Genomic DNA, 21,537 nt, shown 5'->3' with positions numbered 1-21,537 from the left:
ACGTCACAGCAAGCCTGGTGGCTGAACTTTGTGACTTTGTCCTCACCCATAACTATTTCACATTTGGGGAGAATGTATACCTTCAAATCAGTGGCACTGCTATGGGTACCCGCATGGCCCCACAGTATGCCAACATTTTTATGGTTTACTTAGAACAACACTTCCTCAGCTCTCGTCCCCTAATGCCTCTCGGCTACTTGCACTACATTGATGACATCTTCATCATCTAGACCCACGGAAAAGAAGCCCTTGAGGAATTCCACCACGATTTCAACAATTTCCATCCCACTATCAACCTCAGCCTGGACCAGTCCACACAAGAGCTCCACTTCCTGGACACTACAGTGCTAATAAGCGATGGTCACATAAACACCACCCTATACCGGAAACCTACTGACCACTATTCCTACCTACATGCCTCCAGCTTCCATCCAGACCACACCACACGATCCATCGTCTACAGCCAAGCTCTACGATACAACCGCATTTGTTCCAACCCCTCAGACAGAGACAAACACCTACAAGATCTCTATCAAGCATTCTTACAATACCCACCTGCTGAAATGAAAAAACAGATGGACAGAGCCAGAAGAGCGTACCCAGAAGTTACCTACTACAGGACAGGCCCAACAAAGAAAATAACAGAACGCCACTAGCCATCACCTTCAGCCCCCAACTAAAACCTCTCCAGCGCATCATCAAGGATCTGTAACCTATCCTGAAGGACGACCCATCACTCTCACAGATCTTGGGAGACAGACCAGTCCTTGCTTACAGACAGACCCCAACCTGAAGCAAATACTCACCAGCAACCACATACCACACAACAGAACCACTAACCCAGGAACCTATCCTTGCAACAAAGCCTGTTGCCAACTGTGCCCATATATCTATTCAGGAGACACGATCATAGGGCCTAATCACATCGGCCACACTATTAGAGGCTCGTTCACCTGCACATCTACCAATGTGATATATGCCATCATGTGCCAGCAATACCCCTCTGCCATGTACATTGGCCAAACTGGACAGTCTCTACGTAAAAGAATCAATGGACACAAATCAGATGTCAAGAATTATAACATTCATAAACCAGTCGGAGAACACTTCAATCTCTCTGGTCACGCGATTTCTGATCTAAAAGTGACTATTCTTCAGCAAAAAAAATCTTCGAAAACAGACTCCAGTGAGAGACTGCTGAATTGGAATTCATTTGCAAATTGGATACAATTAACTTAGGCTTGAATAGAGACTGGGAGTGGATGGGTCATTACACAAAGTAAAACTATCCCCCCCCCACCCCCCACTGTTCCTCAGATGTTCTTGTCAACTACTGGAAATGGCCCACCTTGATTATTACTACAAAAGGTCCCCCCCGCCCCCGCTCTCCTGCTGGTAATAGCTCACCTTACCTGATCACTCTCGTTATAGTGTGTATGGTAACACCCACTGTTTCATGTTCTCTGTGTATATAAATCTCCCCACTGTATTTTCCACTGAATGCATCCGATGAAGTGAGCTGTAGCTCACGAAAGCTTATGCTCAAATAAATTGGTTAGTCTCTAAGGTGCCACTAGTATTCACTTTCTTTTTACCATTATCCTAGTGACACCCAGAAGTGCCACAGCAAGTAACGCTCTGTAAGCACTTCCATTATAAACCTTTAACAGATACAAATCATTATTCAGGAAATTTGGTCTTCGTTCATAGAATCAATTTAATAAGTTAAAATGTGTGATCTTTGACTTTGCACGGACAAAACTTCCATTGATTTCAATGTATGAAGTGTTGTAGCTGTGTTGGTCCCAGGTTATTAGAGAGAGACAAGGTGGGTGAGATAATATTTCTTATTAGACCAATTTCTGTTGGTGAGAGAAACAAGTTTTCAAGCTTACACAGAGTTGTTCTTTAGGTCTGGGAAACTCAGGGCAAGTCTACAGTTAAAACGCTTCACCAATGCAGCTGAACTGCTGTAGTGCTTTAATGAATTGACATATAAGTCCTCATCCTCCAAGAAACCTGCAGAACACTTTCAAAAGACAAGCCTGGGAGCTTAAATTCATAACTTTGCTAGACATTAAAAATCATGACTGAATAGACACGCTGGATTTATGGTTTATTACAACAATCTTTCACCCACTTCCAACTGCCCTCCCAGCTGCTTCCTCCCACCCTTTCTTTGCTTCCTACGACTCCAGTGGTGTTCAGGGGTCCTTCACCTTGAAGGGTCTTATAGGTTGTGTGTTAACTGCTTATGCTAAACAATCTGTTCCAGCTTGTATTTAGAAGTGACACATTGAGTTAAGCCAGTTGTAAATGTGGCGGTGGATTGCAGGAGGATAAAAGGGAAGTCTCATGGTTAAGGCAGTTTCTCATTTTAAAAGTTAAATTTTGCAAATATTGCACTAGTTTCCTTTGTTTATTTCTTTTGCCAATGTACTTATTCTAGAAAGCCACCATTACACGTTTACGGTAGTTAGCTTCAAATTCTTCTCTCAGTCCTTATCTCCCTCCTTCCCTGCCTGCTCTGAATGTAGCAGAAGTTGCACTCACTGCTCAGGGAGACTGAGCAACACACTGAGAGCATGGGCTACACGGTGATGTTCCAAAGGAGTTACCTAGACCTCAGCCTACGGTGGTGCTTTGAGAGGGATGGATTCAGGACTATGAGGGTCCACTGGCAAAATCCCCTGTAGAGAGAGAGGGGCAATAGGAGTTTCTATCTAGTCCTCACCGCCATATCTTTGATGTTTCTCACAAAGAGGAGACTGAGCCTGAGATTAAGTGACTTGACCAAACTCACAAAGGAAGTCTCTGGCACTCAGAAATTGAATGTTGATCTCCTAAATCCAGTGCCTTAACCACAAAATCTCCCCTTCCTCCAGTTGGGAATACTCTCAGGCTGCAGTAGTGGCGATAGTGGTTGTATTGCCAATCTGAAAGGTGCATTTATCCTCTAGCAGATGTTATAAACATAGTCTATGTACTTGAGCAGTGTATAGGGCCAAAGCTTCGTCTCTAAATGCATTAGAATTGCAATACAAGTCCAGGATATGCTTAGCTGCCAGTTAATACACATATTAGGTACAATACAGCATTATATATTTAAGCTCCCCAAGTCGTGTATTACTGAACTACTAAACACATCCTGGAATGTGAATATAATGAATTGGCTCTGGTAGTTTACATTAGTTTAAACTAATCTCACTGAACAGATATTTCTATACAACTACTGGAAATAATTAATTTGAAAGGAGAGGGGGAAAGTGTGTGTTTACATCTTTCTTTTGAAATGTTAGTGTTTAAGAGTTTCTTCTTCCTCCCATACCCAAGTCTAAATAGGATTGCCTGTTCCACTTCGCCTCTTTCCTCTGCTTCTCTCCAGAACACTTGCTGCTTTGCTTCTTTAGCAGATAGGCTGCTATCAAAGAGTTTATTGCTTCTCTTTAAAAAAATTAAAAAGGTAGATCAGCAGCTTACTCTGTTTTCAATTTAGCATATTTCCACAAGGAAATGAATGGAAAAGCAGTCCAGATCCCCAGAAAGAACTGCTGAACAAGTGGCAACTGGGCTGTAAAAGGAATTTTCAAAGCAGCTCTCTCCCCCATTTGAAAAATGCATGCAATCCCCAGGGATGGATTAAGGCTAAGAATGGCTTAGATAATCCACAAACATAGCGGTCCAATCATAAGCAGGCGGCTGGCAGCCAGACACTTGGGAGCACAGACATTCCCAGAAACTTGAGGGCCCTCTTTGGAATGCACAGCCTGAATCAACTAATTTATTCAATCCTGCCCCTAACCCACTGCTGGTGAGTTCAGAAATTGCTACTCCCAACTGTGCTTCTCCGATAGCCCAGGTGGTTTTAACTTAAAGAAACCCTTTAACCTGAAATGAAAACTAATCAGAAACGTAAGACACCACTGAGTTCGACTATCTAGCAGAAAAGGGAAGTTTGAAGTGGTCCGAGCACCAAGAAGGCATTGCAGGCAGCTGAAGGGGAAAGAGAAGGGAGTTTTCCTAACAAGGTCAACTCAGTTGGCAGGGGGAGACTTGGAATCAGGCAACTATTTCTTTTGAAATCCACTTCTGACTGCTGCAGCCAGTGTTCCCCTGGTGGCTGGGCCACTTTCAGTAGTGTTTGTATTAGGGTAAGAGCTATGGGTAGGTCAGCTCCCCATTTCCCTTTCCTCTTCCTCCTCACAGATGCAAGTCCATGTTGAAACTGGACAAGGCACCAAGAAATCATTGTTGAGTGCAGTGAGGAGGAGGAAAGTGTTTTCCTGGAGGAAATATGCTATGCTCCAAGAGCAGAATTGGAATCCTTTATGTTTTTCTAATTATTTTACAATACTTGTATCTACTATATTATTTTCCCCTCTTATTAACATATGCATATGAATAAGTACCAGCAATCAGCAAGTGAGATGATCCCGTGAGGCATTAAGCATTGGTATGATATCATCCAAAGATCCAGCTGGTATAGGAGAACATTATTTTGGATTATCTATGTCCAAACTCTCATTCAAAATCTGTATAGTTTGTAGTGGAACAATAGATACTGGGCTGGTAAAACACATCCGATAACCCTCTATTCTATGTGTGTCACACTGAACAACTACTTCAGAACTATTTCATCCCAAGTTTTTAAGATATCTTGGTATTTCTCATGTCTCTCCTTCTATAAAACCAGGTCCCATTAGTACAACAAGTTCAACAATATAGGCTTCGGGGGAGTAGGAGAATTGTGTGTTCTTTAATGACCGCAAGTTCTCTCAACTAAGTCCCATGAAAGTGATCAATATGTGTGTTGCCACAGTACTTGATTTTATAAATAAAGATAAGCCAGAGAGGGAGAGGGAGAAGGAGATCACAGGTACAAGGAAAAAGAAAAAGGAGTACTTGTGGCACCTTAGAGATGAATAAATTTATTTGAGCGTAAGCTTTCGTGAGCTACAGTTCACTTCATCGGATGCATGCTGTAGCTCACGAAAGCTTATGCTCAAATAAATTTGTTCGTCTCTAAGGTGCCACAAGTCCTCCTTTTCTTTTTGCAGATACAGACTAACACGGCTGCTACTCTGAAACCTGTCAAGGTACAAGGAATACATTTCTAATAAAATGGAGAGCTAAAAATATGAATTAAAGGTCATCACCAGAAAAAAAAAAACAGTACTACACAAGGGTTTACAATGATCAAAAATTGATTGTTAACAGCCAACTCTGGTAAAAGCACCTCTGTCACAACTGCCAGATGCAGGTAGTGAACATCAGAAGGAGTAGGCAAAAAAACAGATTAAATCTTAACTACTTAAAGTATTATAAATCTGCTGATGTAGTGGATGAGAAAAAAAAAGTTTGAAAAAACAGTTAGAAATGGAAAATATATATCGGTGCCATTGGCATTTCCAACCACAAGATACTGTAAGTGGAAAGTAAATACATACTGTCTCAAGTTTTCAGCTCAAGAAGTATTAGTCAAACTTTTTAGCTCTTGCAGTATTTTTAAAAATAGCTGAAAATGATCACAAATAGCTGCAATAATCCTGAATTTATAAATAATCATTTTACCCAGTTTTTTAAACTGTTGTTCAGACAGCATTTCTATCAAAATCGTTTGTGGGATTCATCAGGACTTGTCCCCACAGCACTGTTTTGGCATTCTCATGTTCTTCTGTTTAAGAATGTCGACATGGCAATTACAGTCATGATATTGCAAGCCATTTTACCTTGAAATGTCTGAATTAAACAGCCACAGAAAGTGGATTCTGATATCCACAGTGACATCTAGTGCTGAAAAACAAAAAAGCACTGAAATGGGTTTTTAGAAAAAAGGGGAAGCTATGGTAATTTGTAGGGTTTTTATCACTGAGAAGGTACAGACACTGAGAAATAAATGCTAACAGCTTAAAAAACCTTAACATCTTTCCTGCCCCACAACCTCCAAAGTAACTGATGGGGAAAATTTTATAATGTGTAAATAAGAAGTTATATTTGATGCAAACTACCTTTACCAGTCTTCGTAATACAAATGTAGTTTGATAAATGCAACATTATACATTTTTTTTGTTTTCTAACAGAAAAAACAAATCCCATCACCCTGACATCTAGTTATTTAAAATAAAAAGCTTCAAGTATAGAACCTGCCCGTGAATCTCCCTGCCAGTTTACAGTTGTACAATCATACTTTCCTATTTCTTACTTGTTTTTCTCCAGCCTATTACTTTGTTAAAGATCTAAACAGAGAAAACTGTGTCTGTGCAAGAGATATAGCCAAACTGGCAGTACATAAAGTGTTATCAGAGACAGAAAGCAAATTGAAAAATGTAAAAATAATTTCTGCGAGTTATAGAAGTAACAATAGGCAAAAAAACGTTCAGACAATAGTGTGATACTTATGTTGACTGTGTCCTTTTAAAAGTGAATGATCATGTTCGGAATATAACTTTTTTTACATTCAACATGCTAACTAAAGTGCACTAACCAATACAGGTCAGTCAAGAACAGTTTCACAGTAATTAGACTCACTTATTGCTAAAATCTGAAAAATCTTCAGAAACAATTTAAGGTTTAAGTGAAATAGTTATTCCTTCCAATATTTTCAAGTACATAAACATATGCAAAAGCGGAGTATAAAAAAAGTCAATAGAGTAATGTAAACATCTGTATGCTGACAAATATACTCTATCAGGGCCGGGTACAGGTGCAGGCAACCCAGGTGACCGTCTGGGGTACCAGGCCTAGGGAGCAGCGGGCTCAGGGTCTCTTGTTGTTAGCGACAAAAGGGAAAGTAGAATGTTTGAAGTAAAATGTTTCAGGTATTCCATATGCGGATTCATTTTCACTAACCTTCCTTCTAGAATGTTCTGGATGTTTGTAGAGTCTCGTGGAACCTTTCAGATTTTCTGAGAACTACATTTTCCTTGAACCTCCTAGAATGTTGTCAGCCATGTCCTCGCAGGTATATAAAGGGAGAGGCATCACCAGTCAGTGAGATATAAGAACAAACTGAAGTGGAAGTGAGAGCTCAGCTGCCACACTGTGAACCTTGTATTATTGTGTAATTGTGGAAGTGTACTTGTGTTTTAAGACTTGAAGTGTGTACGCAGTGACTAATAAAGGACATATTTAATGAGATGCCAGAGATATTCATTGAACCCCTACCTACACAACAACATAAATGAAATACTGTTACTTCTTTTGCCATGCTTAACACATAATGTTTGATGACTTTCTAAGACTGTGGAACATAGACTTTTGCTCTCCCTAATACTGTCCGTTTTTACCTGAAGAAAAACAAAAGATGCCTCCGAAGTAGCATTCAAGAGCTCAGTATAGGAAGCGAAAAGCTCAACTGCAATCTAGTTTGCAGCAAAGGGCAAATTTGATGGGAAAATATCTAAACATAGACCGAGCTTTAGGCAGTAGTGATCATCCCACTGCAGAAGAAATTGATGAGCAAAGCGTAAATGATGGAAGTCCTATTCCTAAGGAATTAGCAGATTTACCTGAAGATAAGGAATGGAAATGTGAGGAAAGTAATGGAGAATCATCCAGTTTTCCTGGCGGCATAAAGGAGAGCGATGATGAACAGTGTGACTTACATGAAAGAGAGAGTAATGACAAAGAAAAATCTGGTTTACATAAAAAGGAGAGAAACAATAAAAAAGAATCCATCTCTCCTGATGACAGAAAGAGCAGTAAGAAAAACTGCACACCACAAATCGATACATCAGATCCTGCTTTATGGCCGGCGATCCTAAACACTGCCGATATACAATTTTGAATGGGCCGGGCAAAAATGAGGATGACGCTTCCAGTAAATGAGCAGAAGCGACACTTTTCAAAATCACACTGCGAAAGAGTACTCCAGAATGGTGAGTTGGCTAGTTTACTCAAAATCAACTGACAAAGTTTTCTGTTTTTGTTGCAAAATATTTTATAAGAATGACAAATCGTTGCTTGTATTATCTGGGTACAATTACTAGCATAAATTAGCTGATGCTCTGAAGCAACATGAAAGTCACCCAGCCATTTTACGGCCTCCTCCAAATGGATGGAGGTTGAGTCCATGCTCAAGATGAATAAATGCAGAGACACAGGAAACCAGCGCATTTTATTAACGTACAAACCCAGCACTGGAGGAGCAAAGAATAATTTGGCTTTCCAGGGCTCCTCGGATAAGTTCTTCACCGAACAGAATGGTAATTACCTTGGTGTGGTAGAACTCCTTGGGAAATACGACGATGTCATGCATGAGAACCTACGTCAAGTAATTTGTAAAGAAGCTATGGACCATTACTACAGCAAAACAATTCAAAATGAATTGATTCACCTTACAGCAAGGAAGCTGTTTGATAACATATTGATACAGCTTGGCAAAGCGAAGTACTGCACTGTAATAACGGACTGCACTCTTGTCATAAATATAACGGGAAGGGTAAACACCTTTAAAATCCCTCCTAGCCAGAGGAAAAATCCTTTCACCTGTAAAGGGTTAAGAAGCTAGGATACCTTGCTGGCACCTGACCAAAATGACCAATGAGGAGACAAGATACTTTCAAAAGCTGGGAGGAGTGAGAAAAACAAAGGGTCTCTGTCTGTCTGTGTGATGCTTTTGCTGGGGACAGAACAGGAATGGAGTCTTAGAACTTAGTAAGTAATCTAGCTAGATATGCGTTAGATTATGATTTCTTTAAATGGCTGAGAAATTAAGTTGTGCTGAATAGAATGGATATTCCTGTCTGTGTGTCTTTTTGTAACTTAAGGTTTTGCCTAGAGGGACTCTCTATGTTTTGAATCTAATTACCCTGTAAGGTATTTACCATCCTGATTTTACAGAGGTGATTCTTTTTACTTCTATTAAAATTCTTCTTGTAAGACCTGAATGCTTTTTTCATTGTTCTTAAGATCCAAGGGTTTGGGTCTGTGGTCACCTATGCAAATTGGTGAGGATTTTTACCAAATCTTCCCCAGGAAGTGGGGTGCCAGGGTTGGGAGGATTTTGGGGGGAAGACGTTTCCAAACAACACTTTCCTAATAAAAATAAACCCAGATAAACGTTTGGTGGTGGCAGTGGAAGTCCAAGGGCAAAGGGTAAAATAGTTTGTACCTTGGGGAAGTTTTAACCTAAGCTGGTAAAAGTAAGATTAGGAGGTTTTCATGCAGGTCCCCACATCTGTACCCTAGAGTTCAGAGTGGGGAAGGAACCTTGACAACTCCCAACATTAGTCACAGAGAAAAGATGTCATTTACAGTAAGATTTGAAGGCGACAAGGATGGCTGTATCCAAATAAAGAAACACTATCTATCTGTTTCAGGTCTGTGGATGACTCTACTGGAAAAAGCCTAACAGAACTGTTTATTTTATTCTCATTCAAAACATTCATAAAGCTTCTGGACTGCCACTTCAAGGCTACAACAATGGCCTAAACATGAAGGGAAGAAGCAGTGGCATCCACGCAAGGATCCTTGTGCTGAATCCAAGAGCTTTCTTCATGCCTTGTGGCTGCCATTCCCTCAGCCTGGTTGTGTCATATGCTGCGTCATCTTCTTTAGATTCAGTATCTCTCTTCACAGCAGTGCAAAGGATATACGTCCTGTTGTCAGCATCAACTATCAGGTGGAAGATCGTCATGGACAATTTTACAAATCTAACTGTGAAATCGCTAAGTGACACTCACTGGGAGAGCTGCATTGACAGCATAAGGCCAGTGAGATACCAAGTGACTGAGGTTTATGACTCCCTGATATAACTGGCAGTCGGGTAAAGCCGAGGCCAAAATCTGACACGAGGCGCAAAGCCTGGCAAACCAAATCATTGACTTCAAATTCCTAGTCTCAACTGTAGTTTGGAATGATATTTTGTTCCAAGTAAACACTGTAAACAAGGCATTACAAACTCAGTCGAAGGACACTGCAACAGCTTCTACTTTGATAAGAAGCTGCCTTGATTTTGTTGTGACCTACAGACACAAAGGACTTCAAGGTGCCATCGCTGCTGCCAAAGAAATGGCAGAAAACTTAGGAGGTGAGTCTGTCTTCAAGGAAACTCGTATTCAGAAGAAGAGACAGTTACAAGGACAGAGATGAGGCGATGGAAAGCTCGGAAGAAAAATTCAAGAGGGAGTTTCTTTGCTCGCTCATTGACACTGCTCAAGTGCCCATCAAAGAAAGGTTTGGACAAATGAAGCACTACAGAAAGACCCAGGGGAATTTTGTATGACCTTAGTAAGCTTAGTAAGGTGGACAGGAAAATACTTGAACACTTGCATGGATCTTTACTGGATGCTGACACATGGAGAATGTTCGGACCCCAATGATAAAGACCTCTATGTTGAACTGGACAACATCCGTTACATTTTGCCACACAGGAAGCACTCTGCATTCCAAGTTCTCCAATTCATTCATGATGTAAAGCTGAAGGACACTTTTCCTAATATGTGGATAGCTTTGAGGATTCTGCTCATGCTGCCAGTCACAGTCACAAATGGCGAGCACAGCTTTTCGAAGGGCAGGCTCATCAAAACATACCTTGGATGGATGATGGCCAAAGAGAGACTGACATCACTTACTATTTTATCACTTGAAAATGCCATTGGCCAGTCTTTGGATCTCTCTTGACACTGCTTCAGTTCACAAGGACGAAGGCAAGAAAAGCAACCTTTGGAACTAAAAGACGAGGGTTAAAATTCTGAGGTTGGCACCTACTGTAATGCTATTTAATACTTGTCCACCCAATACTGGTGCACAGTTCAATTTCTTCATGTTACTACATTTCAGTAATTCTTAAAATTAAAAAGTTTCTATAAGCTTAGCGGAAACAAATTTTGTTATTTGCTTATGTATGGCATGAATATATACAGATCCTAGCAAATTTATCGTCTTATATGACAGGGATAAATCATGCATGCTAGTCGTGCATCAAAGTCATGAAATGGGCTACAAATGCAATAAAAAATAAGGTATTCAAAAATTTAACAAATGGATGGGGGGACGCCGAAGATCCTCCTCGCCTGCAGTGCCATTTGGTCTAGGGCTGGCCCTGTACTCTATCATTATGCTCACTGCTCATTCAGCTCCTAAACATTTACAACTTAGCACCTGGATCCTGCAAACACTTAAACACATGTCCCACTGAAGAGAAGTTTCTCACAAAATTATGCCTCTGTAAGTGTTTGTAGGATCAGGGCTTTACACAATAAGTGTTGTAAATACTCTGTGAAAACTGATTAATGGACTTGTAAAATGAATGAGAATTACATTAATCATCAAAAATTAAGGTCTTATTTTGTGATTATATAATAATTATGTAGGTTTAAAGAAGAAGTGTGTATTAGTGGACTCTGACTATTAAGCCCATTGTGCACTAGGGTTCTAGCACGCTAGCAGTTCATGGAAGTTGTGCTAAAAATAGTTTTTTTGTTTCCTGAAGACACTCACTGTGCACATGTCACAATTATTGTAATTCAAACACGAAATAAGCATTGCAATCATGAGTTGCTATCAACAGCTGGCAATGTGAGATATATTGCTAGCCTTATGGCTTGTGGTTTCAAGAGCCTAATTAGTTTGAACAACTTGTGTATCAGAAGTCTGTTAAGTAGACCACTGATTATTGTTCTAAATGGAGGCAAAGACTCTTTGTAAGCAGACAGGATATTTGTTGAAGGGGTGCATTTTAACTGAGCAACTAAAAAAAGAGTTGAGAGAGAACAGGGAACAGCTTTAAGTCTGTGCTTTATTCCTGCTTGTGCTTCTATTGTTACCACAGTTATTGCTATTAATAATAATGCAGTTCGGCTGGATCAGCGTAAGGTAGTCATGCCAGGGTTTATTATGGAAATATTAGCAAATAAACAAGAGGGGAAAGGAAGTGATTCTGAAAATTAATAGCCTGCCAACAATACCCAGTGTTCTACAAAAAAAAAAACAAAGTAGTTTTGGCCTCTTGATCATTCAAATACCCTGAATGGTTGGGGCTGAGAGTTATCTAGAGGCAGATCTCCAGTGCTTATATTTCATATCTTAAGAAGTCAAGGGAGTGTCTGCATGAGTCTGCAACTGCCAAGCAGCCTGATTTAGGAATGGATTTAATTGTTTCTAAGGTGAGCTTTATCCATTCCTTAGTGGAAAGAAAGTTGCTGCACGAACTTTGGAGGATGAGAGTGAGGCATAAATACTTAAAGACTGATAGATGTTTGGAGCATGGACAAGAAAAAATGGAACACGTCTCCCACCCAGTCCTGAAAAAGAATGAGGATTTTAAAGGAAAATAAGGGATTTTAGGCTAGAATACAACCCAAGGGCACAAGGGAGAACAAGACTGTATAGACATAGGTGCTCAATATCTTCCTTGCACAACATGTGGTCAAGGACTAAGGCAGAATTAGTATTATTGATGAAAATATGGCTATGTCCCTAAACAAGAGTGCGAGCTCAGGAAAAAAAGCTACTAAACTGACTGAGATAATTACATAAGAAGTCAGGACATAGAACCATGTCTTTTAATGAACTCTGTGCAGGCAGACCTCTGTGCCCCACAAAAGTCAGCTGGGCCCTTCCACGTAAAGCTCACTGCAAGGTTGGGGCCAAAGATTGGACAATGAAATAAAAGGGGTCTGTCTCCATCTATTGTCTCTTGTCTTATACTTATAATTGCAAGATCTTTGTGGCAGGGGCTGTTTTGTTGTTTGTACAGCACCTAGCATAATAGGGACCTGATCCATGACTAGGGCTCCTAGATGCTAAATGAGTTGGCGGGGGGGGGGGGGGAAGGTTCAGATATAAATACAGCAAAAGGGTGCAAGAATCATGTGAAACGCAGGGAAAGAAAGCTGAGAGTGTAGAACTGATTTGTATCACAAACACTAACGAAGAAAAGAAGAAATCTGAAGCAATGTTGAAAAAAGATGAAAAAAATCACCACCACCTTCTTCATGTATTTAAAGAAGTTTAAGATAAAACTGATTTGTGGAACTTCTAAAGGTTAGTGGAAGAAATTTTAAACAAGTGGACAAAAGTAAGATTCCAGAAGGGGAAATGATCTCTACAAGCATATGAGAAAATATTTAGTAGAACTCAGCTGCCACATCAAAAGACTTTTGTGCCAATTAAAGTCTACGAAGAGAGGCAAAGGTTGACAGCTGGTTGGGTTACACTAATAGCTTAGAAGAGGTCTAAAGAAATTATGGAACTCAGAATTGATCTTTAATAAAACATTGTAAATAGGCCAAGTACAGAGGAGAGCAAACAATCCTAATTTTTCAGAACGGGAACAGGCAAGAGTCAAAACCTTTAAGACTGACATTGATGTAAGCAAAATTCAAAAGGTAGTAAGAGATGTTGACACAGGACACCTAAAGATATGACAGCAAATATTAAGCAGCATTGTTTCATAATTTGCAAGTCTTCTCTTGACAATGCTGATGACATTTGTGGAGAAGACACAAAGCAGATGGGGTTTAAACAATCAACATAATCTACTTGGATTTCAAAGCCACATTTTACACAATACCAACAACATATACATAAGGTTATTAAATATGGCATGAAAAGCATTCTCCTTGAATTAGCTAAAGTGACCAAGGGCAGATTCTTACAACCAGATTACAAGGTCAGATTGTAATACTAAATTACTGAGAGCTGTTTTCAAGTACAAGGATGCCAGTGAATGGAAAAGCCACAAGGCTCAGCATCAAAACTAATGCTTTTCATTCTAGACAGAATTTAATGATGCCAAGAAACTAACATGATAGAAAGGCAACAGATGCTCCTAAAGAGATAGGGAAAATATCTAAAAGCCAATTTGTGGAGTTTCCGCCTAATCTTTCCATCACAGATAATGAACAGGGAGTTTGGCTCTATAAATCACCAGACAACCCAAGATCCATATGAATCTTCAGAAGCCCAGCACAGCTGTGACGGCAACCCCTCCACATGTTAGCATGGCCCCTCTTAAGTGCTATGCTCCCATGGTGTTTTCTCATGAAACTGTTCTTAAATCCTCCCTCACCCCAATAGGGTTTTCACGTGTCTTACCAATGCTACAGGCCATTGCCATGTAGGATACTGTTAGATACCCAGCAGGTGTAAATCCGTATAGCAGCTATAATACACCCCAAAATGCACAATCAAAGCTTTTCTTGATTACTAGGGCCCAACCCTTGCAATCTGCCAGCAAAGGGGCTTCCTCAGAATCAAGGGAAGAAAGAATCACTCTCCAGACTAGCTGCTCCCACTCTTTATATCCCCCATCCCAAGAAACATCTGATCTGGCACCTGTCCACATGAGGTAGTTGGGATGACTGGGCCCAACATGCCGAAGTTTGGGTACAATACCAAACTAGGTGGGACCAAAATCAAATCCAAAGAGTTCTATAAAGACTAGCAGCACTAGCAGACAAAAGAGTTCATGATGTTCAATTTGAATAAGCACACTGTCACAGTTCAGTGTGGGAAATCATTAGTGATACATATTAAACATATGAATCCTACAAAAACGCAGAGCAGAAAGTGAACGAAATAGTGAGCACGTTATATAGCTGCATGCAATATGCAGGCAGAACACTGATGCTCAAGTTTAAGTTACACACACAGCATTATAGCTGTTACAACTGCTATGGTGCTGCAAAACATTTTCGAGTTTTATTTTCATATGCTAACAACTTTCTGAAGCATTCATCGTTTAGATTGAAATTTTCCATACTTGATCTCCATTTTAGAATGTTTGAGTAAAATCCCATCAATCATTGTGGAGTTAAACATTAACGACGTATTGTGAAGATAATACAAAAACCTCCAAATTTGAACATTTCAAATTGGATGTGTGAATAGACCTTAAGAAGCTGTACACTCTGCTAAAGGCTGAAAAAAAATCCTTTTAAAAACATTAAATATTGGAAAATGTGGGACTGAGCATAATAAAAAGTGGAAAGCATTAGGATATTAGACATACACCTGCATGTAGTGGACATATGTTAGCAGTAGTTAACAACAGGTATTTGGTTACAGGAATTTACAAGCTCAGCAGCTTTGGAAGAATGGGTGGTAGAGCATGTAAGGGCAAAAAGCAATTTAGTTCTACAAACCAGTTAGCTTCAGCCACTACGGGGCAGGGAGCAAGCAGTACCAGGAACCTCTGTAGAGCTAGCTTGGGCAGAAGGAAGAGGATCAAGCACTCTCAGGCACCCAAAAACTGGATTAAAAGGGGAGGGAACCAGGAAACACTCCAGCACCATCTACCATCAGGTACCAATGGAAGAATCAGAAAAACATACCTCCTAACCCGGGATAAGCAGCAGATGAACGTTGTTTAAGAAAGAATGGACAATTAACCCCCATTACTTGAGGAAATAGGGGGAGGAGGAAGGTAACTGGAAGAAGGTAGCAGGTAGGACAATGGATTTACATTACCACTAGAAGTTACTGCCCAGATTCTTTTCTCCCCTGCTGTCCCCAGAGGCAGGGCTCCCCAAAAACCTGTGTTCCCTGACAGGGCATCCTCCCTTGAAGCACCATGGAGAGGGAGAAAAGCCTTGGGTTGAATCTGCTTAGTTCCCTTAGGCTGTGTCTGCATCAGGATTTTTCTAAATTCTACCATTACTGTTCTACAACATTGGCAACCCCAGTCTCCAATAATCTTGAGTCAGGCCTCCAAACACCATGAGATTATTTTTAAAATCTTATGATTTTAAGCCAGTGAATTTTAGATTCATTTTTGAAGCTTTTCTCCCCCAAACATAAGAGCTAGGAGCTTACTTAAAAAAAAACCCCAAAGCACTGAGATTTCCATTTCATCACCACACTTTCTGGTGAATTGGATTAAAGAAAAACATCACATATCATAAGACGTGATAAAGTTGGGAGACCCAGCTCTACCACCAATCTATTTCCCTAATGCTTGAAGCAGTGGGAGAATTTCAAAAAGTCCACAGTGTAAACAAGGCTTCTCAACACTAGATTCAACTCACCCAGAAACAAGACAACTGCTGGGACACTGGGTGCTAAAACAGACCCTGACTTTGGCCGTGTCTATACTTACACCTAGGTCAGAGCTGCTGCAATAGATGCTGCAATACATGCAGCAGTGTCGATTTAGCGGGTCTGGTGAAGACCCACAAAGTCGATGGCAGAGCGCTCTCCCATCGACTTCCGCACTCCAGCTCCCCGAGAAGCATAAGGTACGTCATCAGGAGAGCATCTGAAGTAGCATAACTTAGGTCGATTTACAGCTGTAGTGTAGATCAGCACTTCCCTGCAGCCTGCCGCTTCCCACAGCTCCCATGGGCTGGAAACTGTGAACCGCGGCCACTGGGAGCTGCGGAGGTCTGTGCCTGCAGACAGTCAATGTAAACAAAATGTCTCATGGCCCGCTAGCAGATGACCCTGATGGGCTGTGTGCCGAAGGTTGCTGGCCCCTGTACTAAAGCAACATTTTAAAGTTGGGAGGGAACTCAAGCTCTCAAAAAAGTCAAGAAATTGTAAAAAAAAAGTAAGTTTCCACTGCAACTCTAACTTTGCCTTTTTCACAGATGTGACATTTTCAATCCGATTTTTCTTGTAAAGTGTAAATTGATACATGACGGTAATAACATAGGCTATCAAATATACAGGATATAATATAGCCAAGATCAAGCTGTGGGGAAAACTCTGTTTTTGGAGGTTCCTAACTTCTGAAAGCTTAACTTCCCAACACTGACATTTTATTGCCATTTTGTTTCCCTTTCCACATTTAGTATTACATAACTTTTTTTGATCTTTTTACCTCTCCTTATCCAACATTTGATAATGGATTTGGGAGACATTTTCAATATAATGTCATTTTTCTCCATACATGACAGGAGAGAGTTCTCAAACATTTTAATATTTTATTTCTTCAAGAGTTTACAAAACTACAGTAAAAGTCCCACCCAATTCTCAGCTCTCCAATAATCTCTTAAAAATACACAAAAAACAGACATGCTAACCCAGACTAAATCAAATAACCCAGCAACAGTATAAGCATAACAAGTTAACTGACTTTCTCACAGAGTCCACATAAGAGTCAAACCTCACACCCACCCAGCAAGGGAGAAAAGGTGAGCCTTACACCCTGAAGATGAAAGAACATGGGCTCTTCCAGACCTGGAGAAGAAACAACTTCCAAAGGCTTTAATGGAGAACGCCCTGCTGATTGAAACTTTAGCAATACATCACAGAAAGTCTCTTACAGCTTGTCTACATAAACAGTTAGTCCACTGCAAACTGGAGTGTGAATCTACTCTGCACTAGCCTGCTGCATATTAACTCTTCATGTGGCCACTGTTAAGTTACGTTCCTTAGCTTGCTTTGATCTACCCCATTTTGAAATGGGACTAGATCAAAGCACACTAACGAATGGTTAGCATGAGACAGGCTAGTAGGGCTTAGATTCACGCCCCAGTTTGCGGTGGGCTCACTGTTCGTGTAGACAAGTCCTTCAACATAGTGTGTCCCACAACATTTAGGGCTTTATAGGTCATAACAACAGGATAGCTGGCCCCTTAAACGAAATTAGGCTCAGCTCTCCTGCACCAGTCCAGGTGCGCCTAGTTTGGTGTAACAGGAAGGTGGGGCTGCCTCTGGCAGTTATAAATAGAAGTCCAGAGTCCTGAGAAGGAGCTTAGAGGGAAAGTTTAGAACCCAGAATTAAGAGAAGACAGACAGTCCAGTCATGAGAGTAAAGAAACCTCAGAGGAAGAGCAGATACGGGCTGGGAGCTTCAGGGAAGGGATGCTCCTGAATGAGGGAGTTCCCTGGTTGAGCAGTGGAGCCAGATCAGGCTGATGAAAGCAATCAGGGGGTCACCCACAAACTTCCCCAGGCCAGAGAGCCTGGGTCTAACAGCTAAGAGCAGCAGAGGGAGAGGTCTGCTGGCTTTTTGAGCTGGAGAGCTGAAGTCAGAGGGTGGAGAGGACTGAAGACTGGGGAATGATAGAGGGAGTGAGCCCACTGATGTCTCTAGGCAAAAGCTAGAACTCTACCCGAGAAGAACACAGGGCAGAGAAATACACCTGCTAAAGGGGCTCAGCTGGGGCACTGTGGGAGATGCCGAAGCCATACCTGATGCTGGATTGTTGTGAGGAATGTACTATTTGGACTGTGCTGGGGAGATTCTGGTTTATGGTAGTGGGACTGTTGATAATAAATTAATCCCATAAAAAGCCTATTTATATACTCCAAAAGGCAGTTCGAAGTTTATTTGAAGAAGGAAACTAAGGTGAGGGGACACTTGCAGGGCTGCCTTGAGGCCATCAACAATAATCAACAACAACTGGAAAAAAATTTCAATCCAGAAACCAGAAAACAAGTGCAGGTCATAAAGCTCATAACAAACACCACTTTCCAAGCAGGCCACTGAATTCTGCACCAGCTTCAATTCCCATATACATTTTGAACTACCCCTATAGATAAACTTCTAGTGGAATATTCCCTTCTCAATACCCCAAATCCTAACAACATGATTTTGGGAAACCTTTAAAGACAGGGCGGAAATAAGCTTCTTCGATGGAATGGGTGTGGCTGTGGGTTGTTGTCTCCATATTTTGCATCTGTGATGTTTATTTCCTCTTCCTAGGTGTAGGACTGCACATTGTATTAGTATCAATACTGGTCTTTCCATGCATTTCCTACTATTAACTTTCCTAGGTCACTGTGCTAGGTTAATTCTGCTGTCTTATATATTTGCAAGCCCTCCAATTATGTTTCTTTGGCAAAGCTGATCAAGTCTGAATTTACATCAAAAGGACAGCTAATAAAGGCATACAATAAGCAGCTGCAAAAAATATAAAGGAGTATTCAGTTTTCTGCACCCTCAAAAAGAACCTTTGGGAGCTGGAAGTCCAGAAGGGTCCAACGCTACTTCTATAGAGCAGGAAACATTTCTGCTTGACAACTGACAAATGCTTCACTTTTGTGACAAAAATCAACTCCAAAGATTACCTGGAATGCTCAGTAAACCACAGTTCGAGAATCACTGTACTATAGAAGATAGAGAAAAGCTTTGGAGGAATACCTGAAAATTCAGCTCTGGTATAATGGGGATGGCCTGAGAAGAGATAGGGTTCTGTAACATGCACCAAATATTATAAAATTTGGGCCCATTCTAATCTCTTTTGGTAGTGAATTCTGTACTTAGGACCTTTTATTATCAACATTCCATTCAATAGCTTTTTAACCTTCAATGAATGCAGTTGTATGGATGGATGGATTGTTGGTGGGAAAAACTCTCTCTACTATTCCCAGGTCCCAGCCTACCCAGGGTTTTGTAGATTAGGATCAGAACTTAGAATTGGATCTGCGATTAGGTGGGGAGCCAGTGATGGTTCTAAAGCCCATATGTGAGGTGTTCTAATTTGTTCTTTTATTTTGGCCCATAATTTTTAAAAACAAATTTCAATTTCATTTTTCCCCAATACATGTGAATATCTTTAATATTAATAGTACAGAAAATCAATTTCTTTATTAAGGTGGTGGTGTAAAACACAGCAGATAAACCAGCAAATCTTTTTATAGATTTCCATTTTTTCCAGGGACAGGAGTATTTTGACGATTGCTGCTAGTCAAATTAGAGAGACAAGGTGGGTGAGGTAACATCTTGTATGGGACCAATTTCTGTTGGTGAGAGGGGCAAACTTTCGATCTTACACAGAGCTCTGTGTAGGATACCATGGAGAAACCTAACAGTGGAAAAATTGGAACAAAAATCTCTGAGGAATATGTAAATATGAAGTCCCAGCTCAGTTTCCAGACAGACATTAAACAAAATTAGTCCATTTTGTCAGAGCATCTGCCAGGCAGCTTCCAATTCTGTACCACACTCCAAATTACCTGTGTTTTATTTTGAAGCATGGCTAGTCAGATAATGAGTAAAAGGCCCAGGGATGAATTATGAAATACTGAAGCTAAGGAATCAAAAAGTGATGCATAGCAAAATCAATAAGAGAAAAAAAAAGGCTCACATCAGGGCCATAATATAGAATTCTGGGATCTCCTCTTCAATTATTTGCTTGTGTTATTTTCAGAACTCATCAGCAACTGTGCGTTCAGCATATGTATATAGATAGGACTAAACAAGTACTAGACTGAAATTTTAAGATTTAATTTAATCAATCAACTAAAGGTGTTTGGCAAGAAATGCTATGGTGTATTGTGTGAGAGATCAAGTGGAGAGAGAGATTCTTATACTTTGGACTGATAACCTCAGAAAATTAGTCTGTTAAAAATAGCAGCTCAAAGTGTCACTCATCAGTAGTCAACTAGCACTAGAAAACCTATGTAGGTAGAATGAGGCAAGAGATTTAGATTAAGGTTTAGCAATTCAGATTATAAACAGAATTTGTAACAAAAGTTTACACAGAGAACACCTATTCTGGATGGTGTTTTCAAAAGCACCTAAGAGATTCAGAAGCACAAGTCCCATTGAAAGTCTCTTCCAATTTTATAAGCTATTTTAGAATAAGATGTGCTTTTTCTTAGTGGGCATGCTGTCAAATAATTGTACCACTTTCCCCCTAATGTTTTCATACAAATCTAGATGGCCAGTCTTTACAAAAGCTGGCAGCAGCAGACATAAGGGGGAGAATAAAAAATTTGAACAAGTATTTAATTAAGCTTGGATAGTCTAAGATTGGATATAATGGTAGCATAGATTGGAAGGAAATCTTTCAACAATTTCTGCTAAACACTACTACATTAGTACTGAAATAAACCTAAAAAGCAAATCTGGAACGTAAACTTAGCCACTCAGAAATTCCAAAACCTGTCTCAGTATCCACTAACATAATATATATAGTAATTGTGCCACCGACTGCCATGGGAGGTCACCACACAAAGGACAGAGAAAAGCAGAAGGTGGTTTCTTTTCACAGAGCTCAGTAAAAGCAGATTAAATGTTTGAAATATTCAAAACAGATCTCCCTTTTGGCAGAGTCCAAGATGGAAATGATCCAGCATCAGTAAAAAAATTGAACAGGTTGTGCTGTAGGCCTATTAAATTTTATTTGAAAATATAAAAATTCATGAACTTTTACGCAAAAAGCTATTTTCAAAATAGTCAAATCAGACTGAGGTTCACACACACACACTTTTTTTTGGTAACACAACATTTAAAAATAGAATACAACGGTTAACTCCGGTACCCTATTTTAAAGAAAAAAAATGCATTTCTACAAGTTTACTTAAAATGTCAAATGTGAAAATGGTGCATTTAACTGATCCTTACTTTTAGAATATTTTGGGTTTCATTCCACTTGTTTGTCCACTCTTTGGTCAGCTCTTGTACCTATGAAAAAAAACAAAAAGATAATATCCTATATTAAACTAGTCTTGTTTGAAATACCACATTTACTCTCACAAAGGGCTTGGCACAGAATTTCAGAGAACAACTTAAAATGCCAAATATTTGCCAAGTTTGTTGCTCCCTGCAACTGATTCCACTTCTAATATTGGGATAATAATTCAATTTCACCAAAATCTGTTACAGTGGCCACTTAAACTTTCCCCTGTTTAAGTGGCCAC

The 21,537-nt window shown here is 40.1% G+C and overlaps 1 protein-coding gene across 5 annotated transcripts in view; it reads right to left on the bottom strand.

Moving 5' to 3' along the window:
- The window catches only part of KIF16B (kinesin family member 16B), a 274,972-nt gene that overhangs the window by 192,543 nt on the left and 60,892 nt on the right, over positions 1–21,537 (bottom strand). For all 5 annotated transcript variants that reach the window (XM_074949613.1, XM_074949614.1, XM_074949615.1 and 2 more), the window contains exon 12: positions 21,242–21,301. In XM_074949613.1, coding sequence (XP_074805714.1) covers positions 21,242–21,301 — 60 coding nt within the window. The remainder of the gene's footprint in view (positions 1–21,241; positions 21,302–21,537) is intronic.

The sequence above is a fragment of the Natator depressus genome, chromosome 3 (assembly GCF_965152275.1).
Source record: "Natator depressus isolate rNatDep1 chromosome 3, rNatDep2.hap1, whole genome shotgun sequence".
NCBI classification, from domain to species: domain Eukaryota; kingdom Metazoa; phylum Chordata; order Testudines; family Cheloniidae; genus Natator; species Natator depressus.
This window is presented reverse-complemented; position numbering and strand designations above follow the sequence as displayed.